This window comes from Pezoporus occidentalis, unplaced genomic scaffold (assembly GCF_034315485.1).
Source record: "Pezoporus occidentalis ecotype Australia unplaced genomic scaffold, CSIRO_AGI_Poc_V1 ctg128, whole genome shotgun sequence".
NCBI classification, from domain to species: domain Eukaryota; kingdom Metazoa; phylum Chordata; class Aves; order Psittaciformes; family Psittacidae; genus Pezoporus; species Pezoporus occidentalis.
In genome coordinates, this window is record NW_026913082.1 from 1933931 (window position 1) to 1958898 (window position 24968).

Genomic DNA, 24968 nt, shown 5'->3' on the forward strand with positions numbered 1-24968 from the left:
GCCTCTTCCCTCCTCTCCCAGGACTCCACAAAGCACTAAAATTTGCCTTTCCTCCCATCCTTCTCTGTTCTATTCAGGATCAGTTCTGCCATCTTTATAAGTCTTAACATGCTTTTTCTCAGTAACAGCCACTAGCTGGAGGCATATTTATGTACAGCACTCCTCTGCAATTTTGTTTGTGCGAATTCCTCATTGGGTTCATATGAATACCCAAACAAATAGTTGATATGACTCTGTAAACCAGTAGGTATTGATGATAGGCTTTTAGAAGTGTAAAGAGGCCACCACATCATATCTACTGAATACTTGCTACCCAGTTGGAAAGCTACCTGCCAAGTCACACATAACACACCACATAATCCTCTGAAGTTCAACAACTGAAACACCAATCTGCCTCCCCCCTCCAACACTGCTTCACTAACTACCCACAAGCTACAGGGCATTCCAAGCAAATACTGCATCCCTCTCTTCTCATCTGCTCAGGGAATTGCAAGACTTGAAGAGTTTCTGTAAGTATTTGATAGGCAAATCAGCCTCACAATACACATGCTACTTCCACATCTGAACAGCTTTCCTTTCCTCATAAATTATGTCAATCCACTAGAGGATTTGCTGTGCTGACAAAATGCTGGACACATAAGGCCAAGTAATAAATTAAAGTTAATAAGCCAGTTACCACTATTTTTAACATGGCATCATTCTGCAGTGTTTAACAGTGAACAGTTAACTATTCATAGAAGCCTGCACCAACACACTGAGCAAACTAATACGGGGAAGGGGGATGTGTAAGAACTTACTGAGCGTTTCTTTTTATATTTACAATTTTTTAAACAATTTTAACACCAGCAAAGGAAAATTAGCTTAAATCCTCTCTCTGCAACCTACCTCTCTTGCTCCTTGCCAAGCTCTGCCAAGCAAGGAACATGGATCAACTGAGATTACATTACAAAAATCAGCTAAATGTTAGGAAATACAGCTGCTGTATATGCAACCAATCTCAAGTAACAGAAATGCCTAAGTAGTTTATAGGGCCATGACAAGTCAGCCTGCATGACATTCAGCATTGCTACCGTCACAATTAGCTCTAGTATCTCTGCACAACAGTTTCCAGTGCCTCTGATGAAGATCTTTCAGTGCCAAGGAACCTGGGAACTGATAATCCAACAGAGTTGCCTGAACAGCCAACAGAAGGTCAAGTGGCCCTAAAAGGGTTAAAAATCCAGTGATTATGAATTTGAAGGAGTGTGAAGAAATGAACACTGTGCCCTCTAGACTGTGCTGGTCAGTAAAACAGCCACATTTTTCATTACTTAATATGCCAAACTTGCAAAATGAGGTCCACATTGACAAAAGAGCCTCAAAAGAACTTGCCATCTGAAGACACTTAAATTTCCTATCAAATACAGTTAAGATTTGCCACCTTTTTTCTTAATCATCAAATTCTTAATCACATAAGTACAAGGGATTAAAACAAATGTATGTACATATACAACACCAGTAACACAAGGTAAAGAGCTTTAGCATAGCACTATCCTACTGCTAACAAAACAGGACCATGTTTCTTAGACTCTTGTGTATTTTGGAAGCACCTTCGTACCCTCTGATTTGCCCCATTTCAGAAAAAATGAAAGCACAAAAGCAGCACTCAGCTTTCAAGATCACTTACTCACAGCCTAAAGCACCCAACTAACCACCAACCCAGCCACAGTGATAAAAAGCAGCTTCTAGAATATCAGGGCATTGACACTCCACTAAAAACCTGTCTACTAAAAAAACCCCAAACAAATGGTGCTGTCTGGCTTCCCTCAAATTTTTTCCCTTCTTCAAGCCTCTTCTCTCCCCCCACTCCAACAGCGCTACCTACTAGGCCCTGGGACTACAACAAGGATTTAGTGACACAGAGCAATACTGAGCTAACTTACTGCACTGTCTCAATCTCTGCACAAAACTCTTCAAATGAGAACTGTTTTGTCTGCCTAGCCCCTGCATATTTGTGTGCACAGTGAGTAAAATCCTATGATGTCTAGGAGATAGTCAGTTCCACCAAGTAAGAACTCTTAAGTGAGCCAGACTTTCAGAATGAAAGTCATGTTTAACTCACTGTAATATATAATTTCTTAAAAACAAGTTTTAGCTCACTTGGAATAGAAATCAGCAGAGACATTTATTTTCCATTCCAAAGAAATTACCTAACTACATTCAAATTTATAAAACTACCACTTCGGCTGTCAAGCTTACCGCCTGCAGTTAAAGTGAAAATCTATTTTATCCCCTTAAGTAAAATCCTTTCCAGATTACTCTGCAAGATCATGACAATTTCTGGCATTAATCATCAGGCATCAAACAAGGATATTATTTTTTTCTGTATACTTTAAGTAGGGCAATCTTTAAAAGTTACTCTGTCTTCAAATCCAAAGTTGGATTAAATGGCATAACTATTCAAAACCATGCCTGCATTTAAATCTAATTTAGATGTGTATGTGTTAGACTATAAAATGCAATTCATTTTCAAGAGTCCTTTTAAAGAATCTCCAATTTGAGTAGGAGGCTTAAACAAATGGTCAGTAAAAAAAAAACCAACATTATCTGGTTAACCTTAGGCACCTACTTTTTAACTCTTAACAAAACTGGAGCATTTTACTTTGATCAGTCACTGAAGTTCAAGTGTTTCTTCCATTTAGAATGATTTTTATTAGCACTTCTGCCACATTAATTCAGCACAGCTAGTAAATTTGAGCAAAAGAGCAGTAATGAAAAATACGGTTATTTAAGGTCACAGATTAACTGATGTTTCTCAAGAAAACTCAAACGTTCACATTGACTCACTTATATCGCTTGAGGCAACTGATGCAACAAGAACTTTGGTGCCATATTTGTGCACCTGAGTTTAAAGGAGAATTCTACAGCAGAGAGGCTGGTAAAAAAGGGTGCTTGCTGAATTTTATGAATGTAAACTATCTTACTTCTCAAAGACTTATTTCTTAGCAACATAAATGTACTTCTGAGTACATTTCTGTCTTGGCACGTTCCAAAGAATTCTGCTTTAAATGATACCTAGATCACAAACTTTAAAAGCAGCTACTGAGCCAATGTTTAGACAGCCACCTTGAGTCTGAGTTTTAATAATGTGTCATGCTAAAATAAAGCAATTTATACCTTTCCAGATCATGGATCCAGCACCATATCTAAATTTTAGTCTCTGAAGACTGTGTATACTGGGCAAAGTTCAAAGTTTTTCTAGATGTGTACCACCCCCTTTCTTACAACATCCACGTAAATTCCAACACATGCCCAGGAATGCAGTGACTGAGCAAGTTTTTTTGTTCAGCTACCCTGCCCATCTTCAGTGGCCTTTGTGGTGCTAACAGCAGAGAAGAAAGCGGTAAGAACACCCTTCACCATACTTTTTGGTGTTCAGGAAGCATAAGGCAGTGCTTGGGAAGGGAAAGGAAAAAGAAGGATAAATAAGTAGGGAAAAGAACAATGCAGTAACAGAAGGGCTCAGGAAGAGACTAGGATAATACTGAAAATTCTAGCTATTAAAATACACATTACTGATTCTGAAGTAAGCCTAGTATTGCATTTTATCCCAAAACTGCACAGCATGGGTAACACTTGAGCACTCTGGAAGGGAGGCAGAAGAGAGGAAATTCTTGTGTCAATTTTCCTCAATTAGCATTTTCATAGAAATGGTAATAAAAGCACATTAAGGTTGCACAGACAGCAAACAGAACTTAGGATGTAATGCAGGCATGTGCATGTGATACTGGACTGCAATGAAAAGCTTCCTTCCATGACCTCTTTTCCCCTCCAAGCTCCCTGTTACATGACGTAGGCAGACTGAAAGAGACTAGTAAAACCATTATCAAAGACAGAACAGCTATTTCCCTCTTCAGAACATTCCACAGCACCTAGAATTTACATGATCATCTGCAAAGAATATAAACAAAGAACTACAACTGCGGTCTGTCTCTAAACCAGAAAAAGTCTTCTGAAACTCTGGCTATTCCAAAAAACTTCCCAGAAAGAAAATAATTTCATGAGCAAAGGGCAGTAAATAAACTACAAACAATTTGCATCGATGGAAAGCCTTTTGTGTAAGTGCACTTACCAAGTCACAGAACTCAAAAACTAGGAGATAAGGAATGGCTTCCACACATTGCCCAATACACTGGAGAACATTTGGATGCTGAAGAATGCTGGAATGAAAAAAATGCAGTTAAAGCCAGAAAGATCAAGTATATGTTATTTGCAATACAATACACTGAAATCCCTAACAGAACTTTCAACACACAACATCAGGTGGGGGCGGCACAAACAGATTGAGCAAGTATCCAAAGCCACAGATTCCATTTTGCACCTTTGTATCTCCTTTGTACTACTGCAGAGTATCACTGAGCAGATGAAACTCTGAGGATCTCAAAACTACAATAGCCAGCACTGCCACAAGAAAGTCACACCCATCCACCCTTATACTAAAAATAAGCATACACAACTGGTTTGTGGACTACAGCAAGGAACCAATCTGGCTAAATGCTAAACATTTTTTTAGCCAGCTTAATTCCCAGCCAGATCAGTTACTACTTCAGAATTGCTTAAAAACACTTGTGTCAATACAGCAGATGGAATGAGATCTTTTTCTTCTGACAACTGCCAACAATTTAAGCCTAAATGCAAATATAATTAGGACATTAAAAAGCATTAAGAATAGAAAGCTCTCTGTGACCATTCACTTGTAGCATATTCAGGCAAGGTAAACCACATTGTGATGTATGTCTAGTGGACTCCAACAGGCCTCTCTTTTCCAGTCATCTACAAAAGCCATTAACTTGTGGCAGTTAGCCCTTCAGAGAATTCTCGCTATCAAGAGAAATTACATTCCCTCTCATACACAAAATTCCTTTCTAGTATACAAAAATTCAACCCCTATGAATGAGTATCCTCCAAGCATAATACAACAGAAAGAACACCAAACAATCCTCTTCATTGGAACTTCCAGTCAGATCAATTGCTTTCTCAATTGTAGGCTTCTCCTGGACTGTAATTCAGGCAGGGTTTTTGATGCACAAGCCTCCTGGCAAGCTGCCTGAGCCAAAGTAGTTTTTATCAATTAATTTTTTCAAAAAGGGAACTGTGAAGAAAATAATGTGTATTTGACAACAGACAAAGCCTTGCCAGTTCCCCTGCTTCTAACAGGAAAGCCAAGTACAGATGTTAAACCTCAATTCCCAGAGGCAAGTAACTGGGCATAAGGCTAGTCTGCAGCACTGGGAGTTTGTTCCAAACAGCTGTAGAAGAAAATCTGATAAACTAAACCAAGTGCATTTTTCAGTCATGAGCAATAACTACCAAACGCATTTAAGCAAAGACCTTATTTTTATTTCTAAGCAAACTCAACTTTTGCTCACTTTGGATAGACTGTTTTCCACTTTTTAAAGACAAGCATCTCCATCACAAGGGAGGGCAGCAGAGACAGTATCACTGAAAGGAAACGTCCCTAAGCCACATGCAGTAGTATGAAGTGTGTAAGTTAACCAAGCTGTGAATCATTACTTACTAGTATGGTTCTCCATTTCTTATAAACTGTTCTTGCTCCTTTGGACCTGCACTTGCCTTCAACTCCTTCACTATTACCCTTGCTACACTAGTGCCTGTGTAGATCTCTCCAAGCAGAACCTGAAAAAGATCAACATAATCACTGAATCATTGTGTCCTTAGCCAAAAGGAAAAGAAAAAAAAAAAAAAGGAGTTTCCCTGCAAGAGAAACAAGAGCTAAAAACATGCTGCAAGAAAGATCTTTCATTGTCAATACCTGCAGAGCTTTGCCAATTCACATGCATATTTAATAAATCTTAACAACTGATCTACACAAACTTCGAGAAAACATGTTTTCTAGTGAAGACCACTTATTTACTTAGGATTTTTTTCCTTGAAAGAATTGTTAATAACAGGAATGTATTAATTCAAACCCACAGAAGGAAGTGTCTACCTAGGAAGTAACTGTAGACAGAAACTATGTGCAAATTAAAGAAGCACTGATCAGTGCTATGATTAAACCTAAAAAGTTCATGCAAGGAAATATCCAGTTTCAGTTTTTCTTATGTTATTACCTTCTTTTTTTATTAGAGTACCATTATAAAGGAAATACAGTCACCTTACCCATTAGGAATAAGATTCAAATTGCAGTACAATATTAAAAGAGAACTTCTCACCTTTCCAAACCAGCCATTTCCAATTTCCTGGATATAGTTTAGACTCTGACGTGCAACTTGAGGCTTTGATCCATCTGTCACACACAATGGAACAAATGCAACATGTATCAAACCACTCAGATGGCCAAAGTTACCAACTGTTGAGGAAATAGTGCAAGCTCCTACAATATTTATTCCCAATGACAGGACTACATTCAGACCAAACAACAAAACCTAGTTAGACATACATGAAGTACGAAGGTAATGTGACTACAGCATTGAAGTGAAACTTCTATCAACTGCAGCTTCTAAACCATACTAGAGTATACCCCCTACAAAAACAGTGATTCTCCTTACAAAATGTAAACTTCTTGGTTTTTAACATATTCAGTAAGAAAGCAAAAAAGGCTGAGTTCTAATTCCAATACAAAAATGTATCATACCCTGTAGTTAGATAAGGCAAATAACCTGAAGCTTCCTATGCAAATAAAAGCACAAAAACCAAGACAACATTCACTGCTTGTACATCTTAACATTTATAGTTACATAGAGAGTTACCATTTTAAGAGAAGGGGTTTGACGGCTTTATTTTTCAGCCCAACTGCCCTACTTATAGCTCCCATCTGGAAGGAGGACATTTTCCAACTAAAAATACTTCACATAAAGAGCCCAGAGAGGGAAAGGACAGAAAACAAGACCCAGATCTTGACAGAGGATGGACAGTAACATCAGCAGACTCTATGTAAATAGAGGAGATTCAGCATTGTTTATCCCTCTGCTGCCTAATTGGTTAGGAACATTAATAAACAGATGAACACAACAACTTTTTATCACTACTACTTGACTAACTGAGAATTCTAGCCCACATTTTTATGTCCACAAACTACATTTACACCAGTATCATTTTACTGGAACAGCTATAGCTGTATAATACATAAGGAGCATTGTCAACGTGCTCCTAAGCATGGAGTAGGCTTAGGAGCTGTATCAGTACAGCTATATTTTCACCAGAGTACCTTACTCAAGTACGCTGCCTTATTTCTGGCAAAATAACTTTGACAGAAAGTATAGCTTTAACAATTATGGCAATGTAGAAGGGCTGACATTAATTTCTTCACAGAGGATTTTCCCTCACTCATGAAAACACTGAGGAGTAAAAGTTTTGTGTATTAAAGGCACACTGGCAGTTTCCTGGAATCTGTAGGTACAGAAATTTTAATAGAAGCTTCCCTGAACATCTTATAATTAAGCAACACAAGCAATGTATGTAAAAATGTGAAGTAGTATAATATGAGAATGGCTACTTTATGCTAAGTTGTACTTGTAATATTTAAGATGCTTTTTTTCTCTTACAAAACCTGTATTTTAAAAAATACATTCCAAGAAACCTTCCACATAGAGAAAAGAAATCTAGTGCTCTCTCTTAACAACAGCACATTCACAGCATGAAAAGTCTACAATGGCATTAAGAAAGCAATGCAGCTGAAACCGTAGCACTGCAGTAAAGTAGGAGATTCACTCTTGTTTCCACTTGAGGCTAATTACTAAAATCCAATGACAACTTAGCCATGAAGAAAACCACTGAAGAGCAAAAGTCACCAACATCCTAGACTACTTCAAACCCTTTATGTATACACAGGCATATTGAAAGTACTCCAGAGAGGTTTATTTAAGCTAGTTTCATTCTCTTAAACTAACTTACATGGCAGCCTGCTGTAAATTAAGATTTTTGAAGTAATACTTCACATTTTATCCTGTACCCTACAAAATATAACTCTATCTACATGTACGTAACAATTTGTTACAGTAAAGTCAAACAATCATCCACTCTCCATTTTTGACATTGAAATTATCCACTTTTGTTTTTCATTAAAAAAGTGTTTTACCTGAGCGAGATGGAAACTGGGAGGGAGTTGGTAAAGCAATATTGGGAACTGAAAGAGTAAACACTTCTGCTGGAGACTGAACAGATGGAGTATCTTCTGCTGGAGGTGTAAAATCTATTTCATCATCAAAGTTATCTTCAAATTCCTGAAAAAAGAAATCTCAGTAAACAAGCTGATCTTTGTCTTAAAATTAGTACTAATACATTTATTTCAGTTTGAATGAGCAATGGGAAGGAGGCTTAGCTATTTTTCAAGGACAGTAACAGATTTTGTTTTCTAATCCTTAGTTTCAACTCATTACTGATTAGAAGAGGTTAAAGTATCAAGTACTGCTTTCAATAAAAACAGGTGGCTTGTTGCTTTGTTAGGGTTTGTTGGGGGGAGAGGGTTTGGCAGGTTGGTGCATTTGGGGGTTTTTGGGGGATTTTCTGGGGGGGGTTGTTTTTCACTTTACATACTATCACTGGCTTCAAAGGAATTAACATCCACAACCCAGGCCGAATCTTTTCCATTTAGAAATGAGAGCAAAACTCAATTTTAGGAACACCAACAACCGATGTTCCAAAAGTAACTGCTTCTCGATGATAATTTCTCAAGGGTTTTTCTACAGTGGATATGTATCTTTGCTATTCTTACCCAAAAGGAATGTCTTAAACCCTGCCAGCAGACTAAAACAGACAAAAGAATACACAGAACAACAAGGTTCTTCACAGCTAAATTGTCACAAGGGTATACTTTCACTGCTGATCCTGAGGGCTCGTAATGACTCTGAACAGACATTAAAGTTCCTTACTGCAGCATGGTCCAAGTACTGAAAATAAATAGTTGCAGCAATACTCTGCAGCATGTAGACATACAGTTGCTGGCTATTTCAGAAGAGAGAATGTACAGAGACACTTAAGTGTCACTAACTGCAGTGCATTATCACAAATCATCAAGGAAGTATTCTGGATATCAGAATGCCACTTGTATATACATTTGTAACTTCAGATGCTTACCTTGAAATCGATCTCAGGGTCTTTACAGCAGGAAGCACAGTTTGCAAGCAATGTTACCAGTACTACTAGAGCACATATAGACAGAATCACAAAAGATGAGGAAACTTCAGCTGTAGCTCCTTCTCCTAGAAATAAGCATGTATGTGGTGTTAAATAAATGTTTAGCATTTTAAGAAGTTCCTTCAAAGCATATTGTCCATCTGCATTTATTTAAAAGACAGAGTTTGAACATTTAACTCTGTGGATATGATCAAAATAAGAGGAAACAGAGCAGAAAAGAAAGACTGGCAAAATACATCTATGTTCTACCACCTGCCTGCACCATTCTGGACTTGATTCAAGCTAAGAGGCCACAGCCAACATGACATACCAGAGTAGGTTATGAGCAGGGATAGTCCTGAGCCTCAGGATTCCGTTTAACTCAACAAATTTATACAGATATCTAAACACAAATACTAGAAATCTGCCCTTTATGAAGACATTTCTGATGAGCTAACACATCTGTCCTGAGAGAAAAGGCAGCTAGAAGAAATCCTCACTTAAACTGTGTACAACTTGAAAATACGTTACTGTAAAGCAATACCGTCTCTTTCAATAAATGCATTTGTGACAGTCTGCCAAATATACAAGTTGCTTTCACAGATGCAATGGATCTAATCAGCTCCAGCCTAATTTCTACTTGTGATTCATTAGGTGATTTGTCTCCATTTCACAATTTTAGACATGATCCCTAACCATACTGCAAACACACTTCCAAATAACTATATATAAACAATTTACAACACATTTTCTGTGATTAAGCCAGGTTATTATTATTCACAGAGGATCAAAATCAAGTGGCATTTTATAAAAAACTTAAGTCTTTGCTAAGGGAATTGAACCTATTTTCATCCCTATTTTCATCTTAAATAGAGAACAAAGATATATAGCTCCCTGGGAGACCACAGCACACATCTTGGGGGTTTGTTTTTTTAATGATACTACCACAGGGACTGGAAGAGTAGTTGGACCATAGAATCATAGAATAGTTAGGGTTGGAAAGGACCTTAAGATCATCTAGTTCCAACCCCCCTGCCATGGGCAGGGACACCTCACGCTAAATCATATCACCCAAGGCCTCGTCCAACCTGGTCTTGAACACTGCCAGGGATGGAGCAACTTCCCTGGGCAACCTATTCCAGTGCCTCACCACCCTAACAGGAAAGAATTTCCTCCTTATATCCAAACATCTGACTAAAATATATTTAGATATGACATCAGTATTAATGTTTAACACTGTCAGGTGACTTGGAACAATTGGATTTTATGGGAACATCTGAGTATCAATGGGACTCTTTGGCAGCAAACTACAGTGTAAATGAAGCCTCAGAAATAAAATGAGAAGTTGATCACTAGTTAAGGGACATACAAACTTGTCCATCTAACTCTTAAACCTTCCAAAAACTATAAAAATTAAGAAAAGCTATAGCTTTTCATCATGTTCCACAGAACAATTACAGAACATTTAATTACATGTAAAGAGTAAATTGCCATAATCAAAATACTGCTTTAAAGAGTGTTAACATACTCCTGGAAGATCACATATTTTCTCTACAACTAGGAACATTATCCATACAACTATAAAGGTTAGCCAAAAAGAAAGTTTTTCAAATAACTGATGCTGTTTCTAGTTCCCACAATAGCTCTGGCATTCCAGCCTCATTAGAGAACATGAACACTGTCTGCAGACACTATCTACATATTGTTTAAACACAGATCAACCACAATATGAGGCCCCTTGCCTCCTTTTAGTCAAAATTATGGTAAGAAGAAAAAAGATGCCTGAAGACGGGGATGTCTTTAGGGATGTTCATGTTCATGTTATGTTCATTTAAATCAAGTCTTCTGCATAACACCCATGTGTTTTTCCATCTGTAAGCATCAACAAGAAAGAGGGGAAAGGTAACAGCTGATTCATGATTACTTCCTTCAGATGTTCAGTAGCAAAGCAGACTGAAGATTACCTAAACCACAAATAGAAGCATTTGGTGAAGTCATTAGCTAAATTACTGTAACAAACACACAGGTAACATGGCTTTAGATAAAATTTAAGAGATTCCCTTTGAACTTCTAAACCAAGCCACAGAAGGTAGCTTTACTACAAAAAAAGTAAACATATTTATGCTACCAGGTATCACTGATTAGAAGTATTATTTTAAAGACATTTCTCTAAAACCATCCCACCTAATTTCTAAACAACTTCCTCACCACCAACTCCACTGAAATGAGAAGTCAACTCGCCACAGACTATCTGCTGAACAGACACAGATTTTCCCCCGCTAACACCACCTGGAAACACATCACCACAGTTACAATATATAGTCCTCCCAGTAGAAGATCAAGACTTCTGAACCCTCCGGAATGCTTCATCCACTGTACCAGATGCCTCTGGGACAGACAGAAAGGCAAAAGTAAATCCCTATATGAACTCTGACACCAAGGGCACATTTTCTTATTTGGAGAACACATCACTAGTATGTCTTAAGACACTGCTATTCAAAGACTAACTTCAGAGCAGATCCTTAAGAGGGAATTATAAAGCATCTCAGCTGTCATGTGTATACAACACTAAAAAAGCTATCAAACTTTTATTTTGGGTTTATGGTACACTATAACATCTCCTTTTGGAAGCCCACATGGCGAACATGCATTTTACAGTGTCTTCTGCTCCCCACAGGAGAAAAGCATTATTACTTCTCATTAGCATCCTCCCCTGCTCCAAATACCATATCTTCTTCCAGATGGTCTTTTTGATCAGCCTCTACTGAAACTTGGGAGCAATTATTCAAATCTGCTCTACCACTTTCAATTTTACTGCTTCTTTTACAGACCTCACAAGGGGCTTATGCACCTCAAAGCACATCTATTGTAACTGTATTAGCTGGACCAGTACAATATGCTACCTCTACCTACAGACTTCTCACTCATGCCCTTAGACAATGACAGCTACAGCAGCGAGACCATGATGTGTGTTCACATAAACATTATCATAGTTGCTCCAACTCCGGATATAACTTCAGAGAGGTCAAAAGTGGTAAGTTATCACAGCAAATCCAACAAGGAAGATTCAGGCTCCTGGTGGTCCTATACCAGTTTTCTGGTTAATTTAACTCAAAATTAAACATCATGAACACTAACAATCATAAGCTGTACTCACTGTACATGTCAGATACACTGCGCATGTATTGAGTTACTTCATATGAAAGAAACAACATCTTTTGGTTGGAATTCCTTCTGTAAAGAAAACCTGCATATTTATCAAGCCTAAAATCTAGGTGTTTTAGGCAAACTGGTGTTTGACAAATCCCTACATTTAACCATCTCCTTTAGGTGTCCTGGAATGAATACAGAACCAAAAAAAATACTGCTGCTCTTCACTATGTTACTTCCTAACCTCATGGACCTTTTATAATACCCAAGAAAAAAAACACCTCTGTGAACTAACAGCAATTAATTGGAGTAAGTAATGAAGTAAAAACAGGGGGTGGGAATAAAGATCCCCTTTGAAAAGGCAACTAACAATTTACAGTTCATTAAGAAGATGGAAGTCATCTGAACTTCCAGAAGCACAAGGCAAATTTCACATACAAAGATATAAAAAGATGCTTTAATACAAGAAAAACACCAATTATCATGGGCAAGTTCCTGCAACACTTACAGAAGAGCATTTCAGATGACTCACACAAGAGCTACTTAATAAGAATTACAGAATCCAGCTCCACTTGGATAAACTTTCCAGTCTCTCACATAGTCATTAATAACTGATATTTATTTTAATTTGCACTTCATTTAAAGAAAAATGCAAAGTATAAAATGATGGCAACCTGTAACTGGGCTAAGATTTATTATAAGTGAAGTTATTTTAATAGCTTGAATAAATATTCAGTGATGGAAGTCCCTGATTAAGTATTGGAACTGGTATTTGACAAAGTGCTGAAAAATCTGACGCAGTACAACAACCTCTTTTGCATTTTTCAACTATTTCTATCTAATGATTAATGCACTGGAGCTTAGTAAAATGACTTGGAATCAAAAAAGTAGAAAATGGTTAATAACTCCTTCTGTTTGTAAATTGTCGAAGTATGAAGGAACAATAGCTATTTATTGTAAGATTCTGACCAAAAGAGCAATCAGAAATAAATCCATTCAGTTAAATACAGAGGACGATTTTATACAGTCAGTACAGAAACATTTTCTTTAATTAAAAGAACTGTTAAAATAAATTGAAAATTTAATTCATTTTAATCTAAATCTAGATAAAGTCCAATAAATACCATTCACAATTTCATAATGAACGCAGAAGAATCCTAACATAATAGATTATAAAAGAGGAGAACATAATAAATTTACCCAACATATCATCTCAGTTTAAAATCCTACCATATTTAATGTAACCCTACGCAGTAACAACCTACTACATCTTAATATCTATCCAGAACTCAGAATCTGTTCTTCAGGAAAAGAACTGCATAACAGATCCAAGAAAATACTATATATAAAATGCCAACAAAATAAGGTTTCCTGTAGTTAAAATCAGTCTAGACTACTTTGGTCTGGTATATCCAGAACTACTGAAGCAGGAGGAAGAGGCCTGGATTATATCACTACTATATTAAACCAAAGCAGGAGATGCAGTGTGTCTGTGTTACTATATGTGTTACTGCAAGGTTAACACAACAGAATGCTTTACAAAGATCTGTGCTAGTAAATGTTCCATCTCAAAATGGCATCTAGATAGTCCTAAATTATCAACACAGAAAATAAGGTCTATTTTCAAAGCCTCACAGTATTAAATACTGATTCTATGCTGTTATTTACCCACTTTTTAAGTAGTACATGGCATCACAAACAATTCAAAGCCCTGGCTGAGGTAGGTATTTATTTAACAACTACTGAAGCAGATTCTTCAGCATCTCTGAACACGGCTGTTTCATAAGCAAATTTTACACTAAAGTCTAAATTCGAGCACAGCACATTTGAAGTCAAGCCCTGTACACAGGCAAATACATGAACATGCTCACTGAAAATGATGATAAATTATAGTGGCATTCTCAGGATCAAGTACAGGCATGAGAACATACACTTCAGTATGTATCAGAATGCTTTAAGGGGTGGAAAAATGTTGTTTTCATACAAAGCATATTTCAAAGCAACTTATATAGGTCAGGACTCTCTGTATCTTCTTAAGTTTCCTTCAGGTCTTTCTTCATAAGACAGTTCAACTACCAAATGCAGTAACTAAGCAAACAAACATTTGTTTCTCACTAGAACTGGTTTCCTTCTCTATTTCCCAGTCTGCCCATAGTACTCTCAAGTACCCACATCATCCACCTGTAGCATCCTTTGCTACCATTAGTTAGGAGCAACAGACATGCCAGCTAGCCAAACGTTCATCCCCGTTCACTTGCCAACCAACAGCCACCCCTCAGCACAATAGAGGCCTGCCTGTCCATAGGAGGGTTGACAGGCTTCCTTTCATTCTACCAGACCATGATGCTTTAACTCTGACTCTCAAAAATTTGGTTCAATATGATTAGTCACATTGAGGCCTCAGCCTTCAAGAAACAGGGCTAAAAACCTCACAATACCACACAGTTCTAAGCTTGGGGAAAAAAAGAAAAGTGTACGTGACAGACATTACCGAGTACACTAATGAAAGACATCCACTACTGTGATAAAGGTAGTGCCAGGCCCAGATAAATTAAGCATTATCAGGGCACAGTGAACTGCAAGGGAGCATCTGATTTTAAGCTTTCAGCACAGTAGTTGCTATGCAACAACAGTCCCACTGCATAAGCAAGAGCTTCTTTTCTTTCAAGAGCAGCTATTTAAATGGCAGTTCTGCACTAATAGCTATAACTATTTCCAGCACAGTATCTAACATGACAGCAGTCATTTAAACTGTCTCTTGGACAGCCTGAAATTACATGATCATGAACTGAGATGCTGCTTTCTGACAGCATGTCAGAACAGGGCAGCCTTTAAAATACCAATGAATGACCAAATTAACTTTGCTCCATAGCTACTTTGGCATGTTTTGTAAACTTGATCAATTTACTTACTTGCATTTAAAGGATATTAATGTAACCAGGTTAAAAAGTATAACACCACCCTAATTTACAGTGGTTTTAATAAAAAAGACTTCTAAAAAGCATCGACTTTCCTAAATAATGCTGTCATTATCCTTATGCTAGCAACTGCTGAGAGTGTTCTCGACTCCTACCCAGTTCTTCACAAGTTGGGTTCAGATCATCACCTCTTCCTCACAAAGGGCTTCTTCTGCATTTATTTACTCCCTGAAATCTTCAGAGGTTTGCTATTAACATGCACAAAACCAGTACAGATACAACAAGGCCTATAAATTCTAAATGCCTACAAGTAACAGGTGGAATACTAAAACAGACGCCTATCCAAAACAATTTTAGACACGTCTAAATGCGTTATGTCCAATTTGTACGAGAAGGTGTAGCACTACATGCATGGCAGCTCCTGTATTTAAAAAACAAAACAAAAATCAAATCACATTCCATTAGTTACTGCATTCCTGTAATCTCAATTTTTTCCTGCTATGCTCCATTTAACAACTGAGCCAAAACCCCAGCATTTTTGAGACTAAGTTTCAGCAGAAATGTGTGTAGTACCATCATTTAGTTGTGCAATACTGTATTACAGTAGGCTTTAAAATACTGTACTAGAACCACATCCAAATCACCATCAACCTTCAACTAAGATACAACACAAGCAATCAAAAACTCAACACAAGTTTTGAAGGAGTGTTATTTGCACTACAGAGATTCCTCTGGGAGGAAAAAAAGAGTGGAAGAGAGACTTTTAGCATGAGAGGCACTCCAAATTCCAATCATCCCTTTGATTTGAATGACCATTACCAGCACAACAGGAAGAAACACTCCCAAGATCTCAGATGACTTCCTTTGACTTTGTGTCCTCAGTGCAATGCCAGCACCTTAATGAAATCTAAAACTGTTTCCATATGTACAAAGTAGTTCAAGCAAAGACTGGAAATGTTCTTACACTGGGCAAATCCCTAAGAACAGACATACATAATACTTCTTAACAAACTTCAATGAAGTTCTCTGTTTATACCTTAACTTTTCAGGTTTCAGATCTGTAGTATTTATTGCTGTTCAAAGAAAAATGAAATGTTTAAAAATTTAAAGCAATAAAAATAATCTGGAACTATTGAAAATTTTATTAAAGAGAGTTACTCCAAAAGCCTGCCCTCTCATGACATTATTGCTACCCTTACATTGGATAATGCAAAGTTTACACAAGTAGCAAAAGCAAACTTCAGTACGGACATTACAAATATATCTTTATGCAAAAGCACTTTATCACCCGAGTTTGTTTCCCCTTCTTCCTTACAAGTATGGAAAATCTTAATTCCTACCTTTGGTTTCAAGGAAAAAAAAAAAAAAAAGCAACCTCTTAAGTACTTAAAACTACAGCTGCCCAAATTACTTGTAGATAGAAACATTTCACCCCTCTACTCAACTTAACCATTACAATCCCCATCACACCCCAGAACTCTATCATTTAAGTCCCTCATGGGGAGGTGGGTGAGATGGAAGGCCAATACATGTGCACAGGACAATTCTTCTGAAAACCCACCAGCTTTTCTTCCCTACAAGAGTTAATCCTCAGCAGTAAGGGTAACTAAGACAGCAAGTGACAATTTCCTACAGAGATTTCCCCCCCCATGAAGCAATAAAAAAATCCCTTGACACATTCCTCCAACCCACCTCATGTTCTGGATATAGCTCTACAGTGACAATAGCCAGTTCCATACTTAAACATTTTTTGTGGACATGTGACCCCAAAATCATTCCTGTCCTGTGCAATTTCCAAGAAGTAACCTTAGCTAATTCCTATCACATCTGGATGTGTAACTCTATGTCAACAATTTTTGGTAAATTATCTCAACCCACCCATTTGTCCTTAAAGAGTAAAGTCTGTTAAAGAAGCCTGATCCTACAACCTAGCCAACACTTTTCCAAACTATTTTATCCCATGCTCCCCCTAATTACTTTACAGGGTGCTTCAAATGAGCTTCTACAGCCACTTAAGTCCAATTTGTACATAAAGGTGGCACAGGTTACACATCCTGAGGCAAGAATATCTGGGGCAATGCTGGATTCTCACGTAGTACAGCACCCTCAGAACACCACAGCTCAAAACCTCACTTTTAATGGAAGCTTGTCCTGGCCTGAGCATTGGTTGAACAGCAAGTAACTAGTAAAAGTGTGAGCTGGGGTTAGCTTCACATTTCTGTCCTTATCCTATTACACTACAAGTCTTCCCAGTAATGTCAAAGAATTACTCACACAACAGCATACTTCTCAATTTTAATAAGGACTAAATATAGGCTAGTACTTCAAGTGTTTATAGAGTGAGATCTGTTTGAAGTTTCAGTGTTAGAATCTGATGTTTGCACAAAGACATCTTAAGACAAGGTAAAAAATATACATGTTAAATAATTATGTACCCTAGGTCTTCATGGCAGTGTTCCTGGAAAATCTGGGTAGCATTATCATCTTGCAAAGGTACCATCTGATTGTTAAGACTCTGTATGTGTACAAATACATAGACATATATAAAAAATCCTACTGAGCATATTTTATACTATACTGCTAGATGTTGGTTTTGACAATTAATCCCTGCTCAAGTACAGTATTTTTCATCTGCTATACCATTTCTCCAACAGTGAGGCACTGGAGTTGTAGATGTTTTTAAAACAGGGTAGGTAGACCACAGTCATGTAAAGCAGCACAAAGAGATTACGCACAACCTTCACAAGATGGGATTTTCTAGAATCTTGATTTTACAGTAGATGCATTTCCAACTATGATGCACAACTAAGTTAAGAAATGTGGGAAAGAAAGAAAGAAGCAGCATTTTGCCAGAAGAACTTATGCAGCTCTATTTCTCATCCCTATTCACAGCTGAAGGATCCCTAGGAAGGACAGCCCATAGAATGACTGACTGATTTTGGAAAACTGGATCTGGTCTACAGGCTGAGAGCTTAAAAGGCAGCACTCAGAAGTCTACTATTAAACTCTTCTACACCTCTTTCCCAACAAAGAGGTGTCAGGGTGCAACGGTAGTCTCTAAAAATGTTATGTTACTCAGGCCACTGCAGTGATGCTTCCTTACCACTAAGGAACCTTCTGTAACTGTAGTAGTGTTGGACACGGTGTTACTTTGTACCAGCTTTTCATACTTAAAATCCCTCATAAGACAATTCACTGACATAACTTGTTTCACACCATCATCTTGCCTAAGCTACATGTGGCACAATACCTTGCTACAGGCTGTGCTTCAACTACACATCTAGGCTGAAACAGCTATCCTGATACACTTTGTACATTTCTGATTATAAAAGCGTCTAAGAAATATTTCTACCACTGATGTTGCTCAAGACCTCTTATTACAGCAGTACAATGAAAACAAAGAGCTTATACAGCAAGAACTTATTTACTGCTCTGAATATACAGCTTATTCAGAGCAATAAATGCACTGAAGCTATCACAAATTTTATCCAGACCTATATCAAGTTCCAGATAGATGCACACACCAAATAGGCAGACCCAAAACGAAATCTAAGCAAGACTCCAGTGCTCCATGTGCTGTCCTGCTGGTGCAGAACCAGAGTGTTAGGACCAAAACAGAGAACTATGATTTCTGCAGCCTCTGGCATTACCATGACCAAGGGTCCCTTTATCCTGTGCAGGTATATGACACGAGGATGGTGACTGAAACCAGACTACAGCACATGTCAGAAAAATCACTTATGTTCAAATTTGCCTGACAGTTGTTCAGTAGCCCTAAAAAATTTAACTTGGTCTTCTGTGATTTTCAAACAGAATGCTGGATCTCACTAGGTAACAAACTCCTTTTTTTTTTCCATACAGTGGAGCAAAACCAGCACTAATGAGCCCTTTGAAACCAGTGACCTGTGCCTGACAGCATACCTTTGGCTGTCTCTGATCAGTGCTATCCTACCATGTTGCAATGATATCTGAGGAATTATTAAATACACCCAAGCATTCAAGATGTGAGAAATAACCTCAGGAAGTGACCTCCTCCTATAAGGACTGCTTTAGTTGTAGCAAAGTCCAGACACTTTACAGCCAAAGGCAGAGAGAGAAAGTGGATCAAACCTGTGAACAAAGCCTTGCATGGAACATCCCTGCAGGCCAAGGAGTCAGGGTTGGCTTCTTAGCTCAGTCATGAACTCTCAGATAGAAACAAAAGATAAAAGACAACTTAGCAGCTCAAGCTCTACAATTATTAGGCATCTGGGACAGAAGCTAGAAAAAGAAATACAGTGAGAAGTAAACAAGTTTAGCGCTTGAAAGGGGGAGGAAAGATGGACCACTCCCAATAAAAGCATATACCACAAATTAAAGTCCCCATTTTGCAAGCAAGATTTTTCTTATTTTCAAGTGATCCGAGTCACTAACTTGCATATCCTTAGAAAATCGCTTTCCTTAGTTTGTGCAAGTGTCGCAGACATTTCGCATTGTACCAAACCACAAGCCACAACCACAACTGGGCTCCAGTCTGACACAATTCCAAGGGAAACATCAAGCCAAAGCAACCCAAATGCAACAATTTTCCCAACAGTATATATATGCTGCAGAACTCCTCTTAATATGTAAGTGATTTAATCTCAAAGGTTTAACTTATCACCTACGGCCAGCTGATTTCACTAGATACAAATGCGTGAACATGTATATACTCTAGATGTATGCCTCTGGATGCTACACACCAATCTCTAAGCATCTTTTCCAGAGCTACACATGACTAAACTCATCAGCAAGGACTCACTGCCATGACATGCAGCCCCAAGACTGAGGTTCTCTGCACAAACCAGGGAAGCACCAGCCCAGGTGCCCCAATTCAACTGAACAGACTACATAATTCATCACAAATGTGAAATTGAACACACCTACCAAAAATGCTGCCACCTATTCAAGTTTTACAGGAAAATAAGATCATTTTTGATTCCCTGTTACTTTGTATTTTCACAGACTTCATAGAGCAGAGAGATGATATAAATACTTTGTCTGACATTATATACATACCCTTGATTCAGATTCTTAGCTTTCTTGGAGAGGCAGATGAATTAAGGTCAAGTATGGAAATCCAAACCAGAAGAACAGAAGTGTAAAGCTTTAGCACAGTAAAGTAGACCTGTCAGATTATAATGCACTAAGTTTGGCTACTAAATACTGCTGTTAAAGAGTAGCTGCCAAACACCCTTACTTGGACCACACTGTACTAGAAATGGAAGTCATCTTGGTCTGATTCATTCAGGTGAAATCACAAACAATCTATAGGCTCAAAACAACTACAGACCTTCATTATATGAACTCCTTTACAGCACACCTGCCCCCAGCCCTCACCTCCAGTATAAAGTGAAACCTTTAAATTTAGCACTATCACAGTCCATATCAGTATCCTCCTTTTCCACTCACAGAATAAATTAAATCCAAGCTGGCCAAAGTATTTTTAGCTAGTAGCATCTTCAGCATCTTGTTTTTCCCATTTCCTACAATAATTGCCACGAACCCTACCAGGGGAACAGTTACAGCCCAATTTCCTTTACCTCCTTTCCGTAGTGTTGAAAAGAAAAAAATGAGTTTAGAAATATAACCTCAAAACCAGAAGATTACTATAGACCACATCATCAATGCACAGCTTCATATGCAAACACTATGAAGCCATACTTAAAAGAGCAGCATCATTCTCCCTGATCAAGGCCCTGGGAACTTGACAGTTCGCTAGCCGTAGTGTGGCACACCTCCCCAGCAAGTCGACAAAATGGGGCATTTTTGAACAACGAATCCAATCTAGTCTTGCTAGAACCTATCCATTACCACTTCCTCCCCAAAAGAAAGGGCAATTTATTATGGGTATATTCCACAAACTATTCTGCAAAGTTCACTACAACTATGGCGACCTTCCTCTTTTTCTGTGGATTTCCCACTTTTCCTGTAACAAGCTCAGGGCAACATACATCAAAATGTGGTTGTCAAACAAACTTTTTGACAAAAAAAAGGGTTGTTAAAGCAGCAATCTTTTTTTACTAGTTGAAGAACTGTGCGATCTGAAATAATTCTGAAACCAGTTACTAATTATTCCATGAAAAGTTCATTAAATTCTTCACAAATTCACAACTCGTATGTATCAGAACAAGTATTATGGTGAACTATAATGACTGCCACAGCCCAGAATGAAGACCATCAGTCATTGCCAGTCCCAGGACTGGAAATAAAAGCAAGCTGTCTTGGGATATACGGGAGAGAAATTCACAATATGGCTGAAGTTGTTTTTAAACACAACTCAGGATTCCTAACCCAGCAAAACAATGTCACAGGTTTGTCTTCTCAGATTATAAAACATACGTAGTGTGAGCAAGAAGGTTCAAGACAAAACAGTCTAACTGCCATCCACTGGTAAGCTATTCAAAGGAAAGGAAAGAAAAACAAAGTCCTTGTAGCTTTCTAACTGGTTTCTGCTGTTGTGACAATACAGGACATGTTGCAGGACCAAGAATCTTGCACACAACCCCATTTGCACACATTATTTCATTCAGTAGGAAGTCTTCCCAGCAAAATGACAGTGAAACTGGAAAAGGTTCCTCTTGAGGCCTTGAAGATTTAAATACTAAATATCTGTCAATAAAATACTCCAAGGACACTGCTTCTTACCATATCGGCAAAGATACAGTAGAAAGCAGCAGTTTCATTTCCTGGAGTTAATTGGGTTTCTTTGGGTTATTTCAGGTAAGATCCCATGTATACATGCTTTGGCCTAAATTACAATCAAAACCAACATATAAAATTATGCTGTCTCATTAATGTCCTATGAGCCCAATATCAGAACATGATAAATACTTATCTTAGCAACACTGCACTGAACATCCTTGATTCAGCCTTTAAAACAATCATTTAACCTCCCCTAACACTTTAACATTATCTACTGCATTTTGTCCAATCAGTTTTTCCATCTGAGAATGAAGCTTTTTAGCAGAGTCATGGAAGTTGTTTTGATCTCCCAGCTTTGTAAGGCACACACCATAGTCCTGAGAGCAAACACTTGACAACTATCCTTAAACCTTTACACAGAAAAACTAACTGCATTTCCGAGAAATACAGACATCAAAAAGGCAGAAAAGACCTCCACACAGAACTGACTCTGCTGCCTTATCTTATGGCTTGAGAACAAGTTAATATTATTTGGACAAACTTCAATTATTTCATAAATGAACAAACTATCATCTAGTCTCAAAGGAAACACAGACTTGATTGACAGGTTTCTCTTTCCTCAGAAAGTACTTTCTACAAAAGTAAGAAAGACCTCAAAGAAGGCTGATGGAGGGAGTAATTTATGAACAAATCAGAAATGTTCTTGGGAGTAAAAAAAAAAAACAACAAACTAAGACGCACAGGTCCAAAAATAAAGGAAGTATGGGTTCCGCTCCCAGTTTTGATACTTTCTGTGGAGCAGCAGCCAAATTACCTAATCTCTGTGCTTCAGATCTCTCCCAACCCTCTGCTCCTCCTCCTCCTTTGTGACCATATTGTCTATTTCAGCTGTTCAACTCTTCGTGGCTAGAAATGGATCTAAGAACACATTCAAAACACACCCAACAAAACCGAGTCTTAATACAACGTTATGTGAAATATCAAAAAATAAAAACACCTCAGAGATGGTTGTTGCCTACCAGTACTAATAAACCTCTGAACAGTAACGCATATAACTAACAGGATGCCTTTTTATTTTGTGCTTTTGACAAACAGGAAAATAAGCAAGAAAATCGAAGGAAGTTAGGGTTACCTACATAAGAGACAAATAAATGTGAACTACATTACTATTTAGAGAGTCTGGGCCGGGGCGAAATCCGACTAATCTGACCGGAAAGGAGGGAAGCGCCGTCTGCCCTTAAGAGCCTCCACCCAAGAACGGGAATCCCGGTGATTCACAGGGAAAAATAGGAAAAAGAAAAATCACGCCGAAGGTCTATAAAGGCTAGAACGGCAGGCACTACGGAAGGAACGTATGTGGGTAAACACACAGAGGACAAGTACCTAGCTCAACCTAAAGAAACCGAGATACCTACAGGAGGATACCGCCCAATGCCACAAGCACCAGCCGTGACCTGCAGGCCGGCAGCCGCAGCCCGCTGCGCCGGGATCCCATCTACCCACCGTGCCCTTCCCGAAGCCTCGGCGCGGGGTGAGCGCGGCGCGGGGCCCTGCCCGCAGCCCGGGGGAGGGACGGGGCTCTGGAAGCCCGCAATGCCCCCGCAGAGTCCCCGCTCCGTCGCCGCGCCCCCAGAGCCTGCCCCAGCCAAAGGCACCCCGCGCCCCCGGAGCCTGCCCCAGCCAAAGGCACCCCGCGCCGAAACCCCCACCGTCCCCTCGCAGGCCCCACTGCGGAGCCCTCGCCCAGTCCCGCTTCCCCCCGCCGCCTCCCGCTTCTCACCTGCACCTGCTGGCGGAAGCGGAGCCGCCCCGCCGCTCCCTAAGAGAAGCGACAGCAGAAGGACGAGCCCGAGCGGGCGCCGGGGTCCGAAGGGCAGCGGGCAGCACCCCCGCCGCCCGGCACCCCCGCCGAGACCCCCGCGCTGCTGCATGCCCTCCGCTCCCGCTCCGAGGCGCAGCGCCGGATGAGGGGCTCGAGCGTCTCAGCGTCTCCGGCGAGCCCCCGCGGCAGCCGCTACCCCCAGCCTCCTCGGTGCGGCCACCCACGGCATCGGACCCGCCGCCCGCTCCCCTCACAGAGCACGACCAACCCCTACGGACGCCGCCGCCGCCGCCGCCATCTTCCGGGCTACCTGACCGGGAGGGGGCGGGACACGTTGCTGATTGATAGCCCAATGCGCCAATTAACCCGCGCCTGACGCTCAGGAGGTGGCATCACTGGCTGGGACGGGGCTAACCCGTGACTGACAGGCAGGTCAGCCAATCGCTGTGCGCAGCGCAAGGGAGGGCTGCGGCGCGAGAGCGGCGGGGCGCGTTTGCCAACCAAGTCGCACTCCGGGCGACGGCAGGAGGGCGGGGCTCCCCTCCGAGTGAAGGCGCGCTCCGCCAACCAGGTGGCGGCGCTGTGCCGAGGGCAGGAGGAGGCGGAGCTTGGCCCCTCCATGCGTAAAATACGCGGGGGCGGCGGGAACCGCGCCCCCTGGAGGAGCGAGGCGTGTCCTCCGTGCCCTGAGTCCCGGGACAGCCGGATCATGGGGGGCCCTGCGGTAGACACAGGCCCTCCTGAAGCCAGAGGCCGGGGGAGGAACCTCGGGAGAAGCAGTAGAAGGCAGAGCCTGATTCCCTCAGAAGCCCCGGAGCGGGGCAGGCACATGGACACGGTTCCACCGTGCTGTTTCTCACACCAACTCAGCTGGTATGCCTGCATTATTCCTGCTCCTCTGCAAGAAGAGGAGGGTGATGAACCTCAAGTTAGACATAGAGATGGGCATAAACCACCCTCTGCAGCCTGTGCATTTCCAAGGCTGGAAATGACCTTATTAAATTAATGATGCAAGCAGGATTCTGAAATAAAAAGAGTATTCTGCTTGAGATTTGTAGTTATGCTGAATTCAGAGTGCATGAAAATGAGGTGACAGTTTAAAGTAGCATAAATGGAAGTATTAATCCTAAGGAGGCAGGGGCGGGTATATAATGAGGAACCAGGGAAATACCTTACACTTAATGAAGTAGATTTCCATTTTCCAAATAATTTAGCAAAAAAGGCTAATTATGTCACAATTATATAATGATTTTGGGAGCACAGATTGCCAAAGAACTGTACAATGAGTACACCCCTGGGAC

At 39.8% G+C, this 24968-nt stretch overlaps 1 protein-coding gene across 3 annotated transcripts in view; it reads right to left on the reverse strand.

Moving 5' to 3' along the window:
• LMTK2 (lemur tyrosine kinase 2) overlaps positions 1–24091 on the reverse strand; it is a 42772-nt gene extending 18681 nt beyond the window's left edge. For 2 of the 3 annotated variants that reach the window (XR_009962681.1, XM_062608005.1), the window contains exons 1-6: positions 23626–24091; positions 9076–9200; positions 8078–8222; positions 6213–6286; positions 5558–5676; positions 4112–4199 (exon numbers count right to left, since the gene is read on the reverse strand). Coding sequence is in view for 2 of the 3 variants with exons in the window: in XM_062608005.1 (XP_062463989.1) it covers positions 4112–4199; positions 5558–5676; positions 6213–6286; positions 8078–8222; positions 9076–9200; positions 23626–23776 (702 nt within the window). In the remaining variant the exon portion in view is untranslated. Of the gene's footprint in view, positions 1–4111; positions 4200–5557; positions 5677–6212; positions 6287–8077; positions 8223–9075; positions 9201–23625 lie in introns of those variants that run through there. The other variant, XM_062608006.1, reaches the window with a different exon arrangement.
• Between the last annotated feature and the right edge of the window lie 877 nt (positions 24092–24968).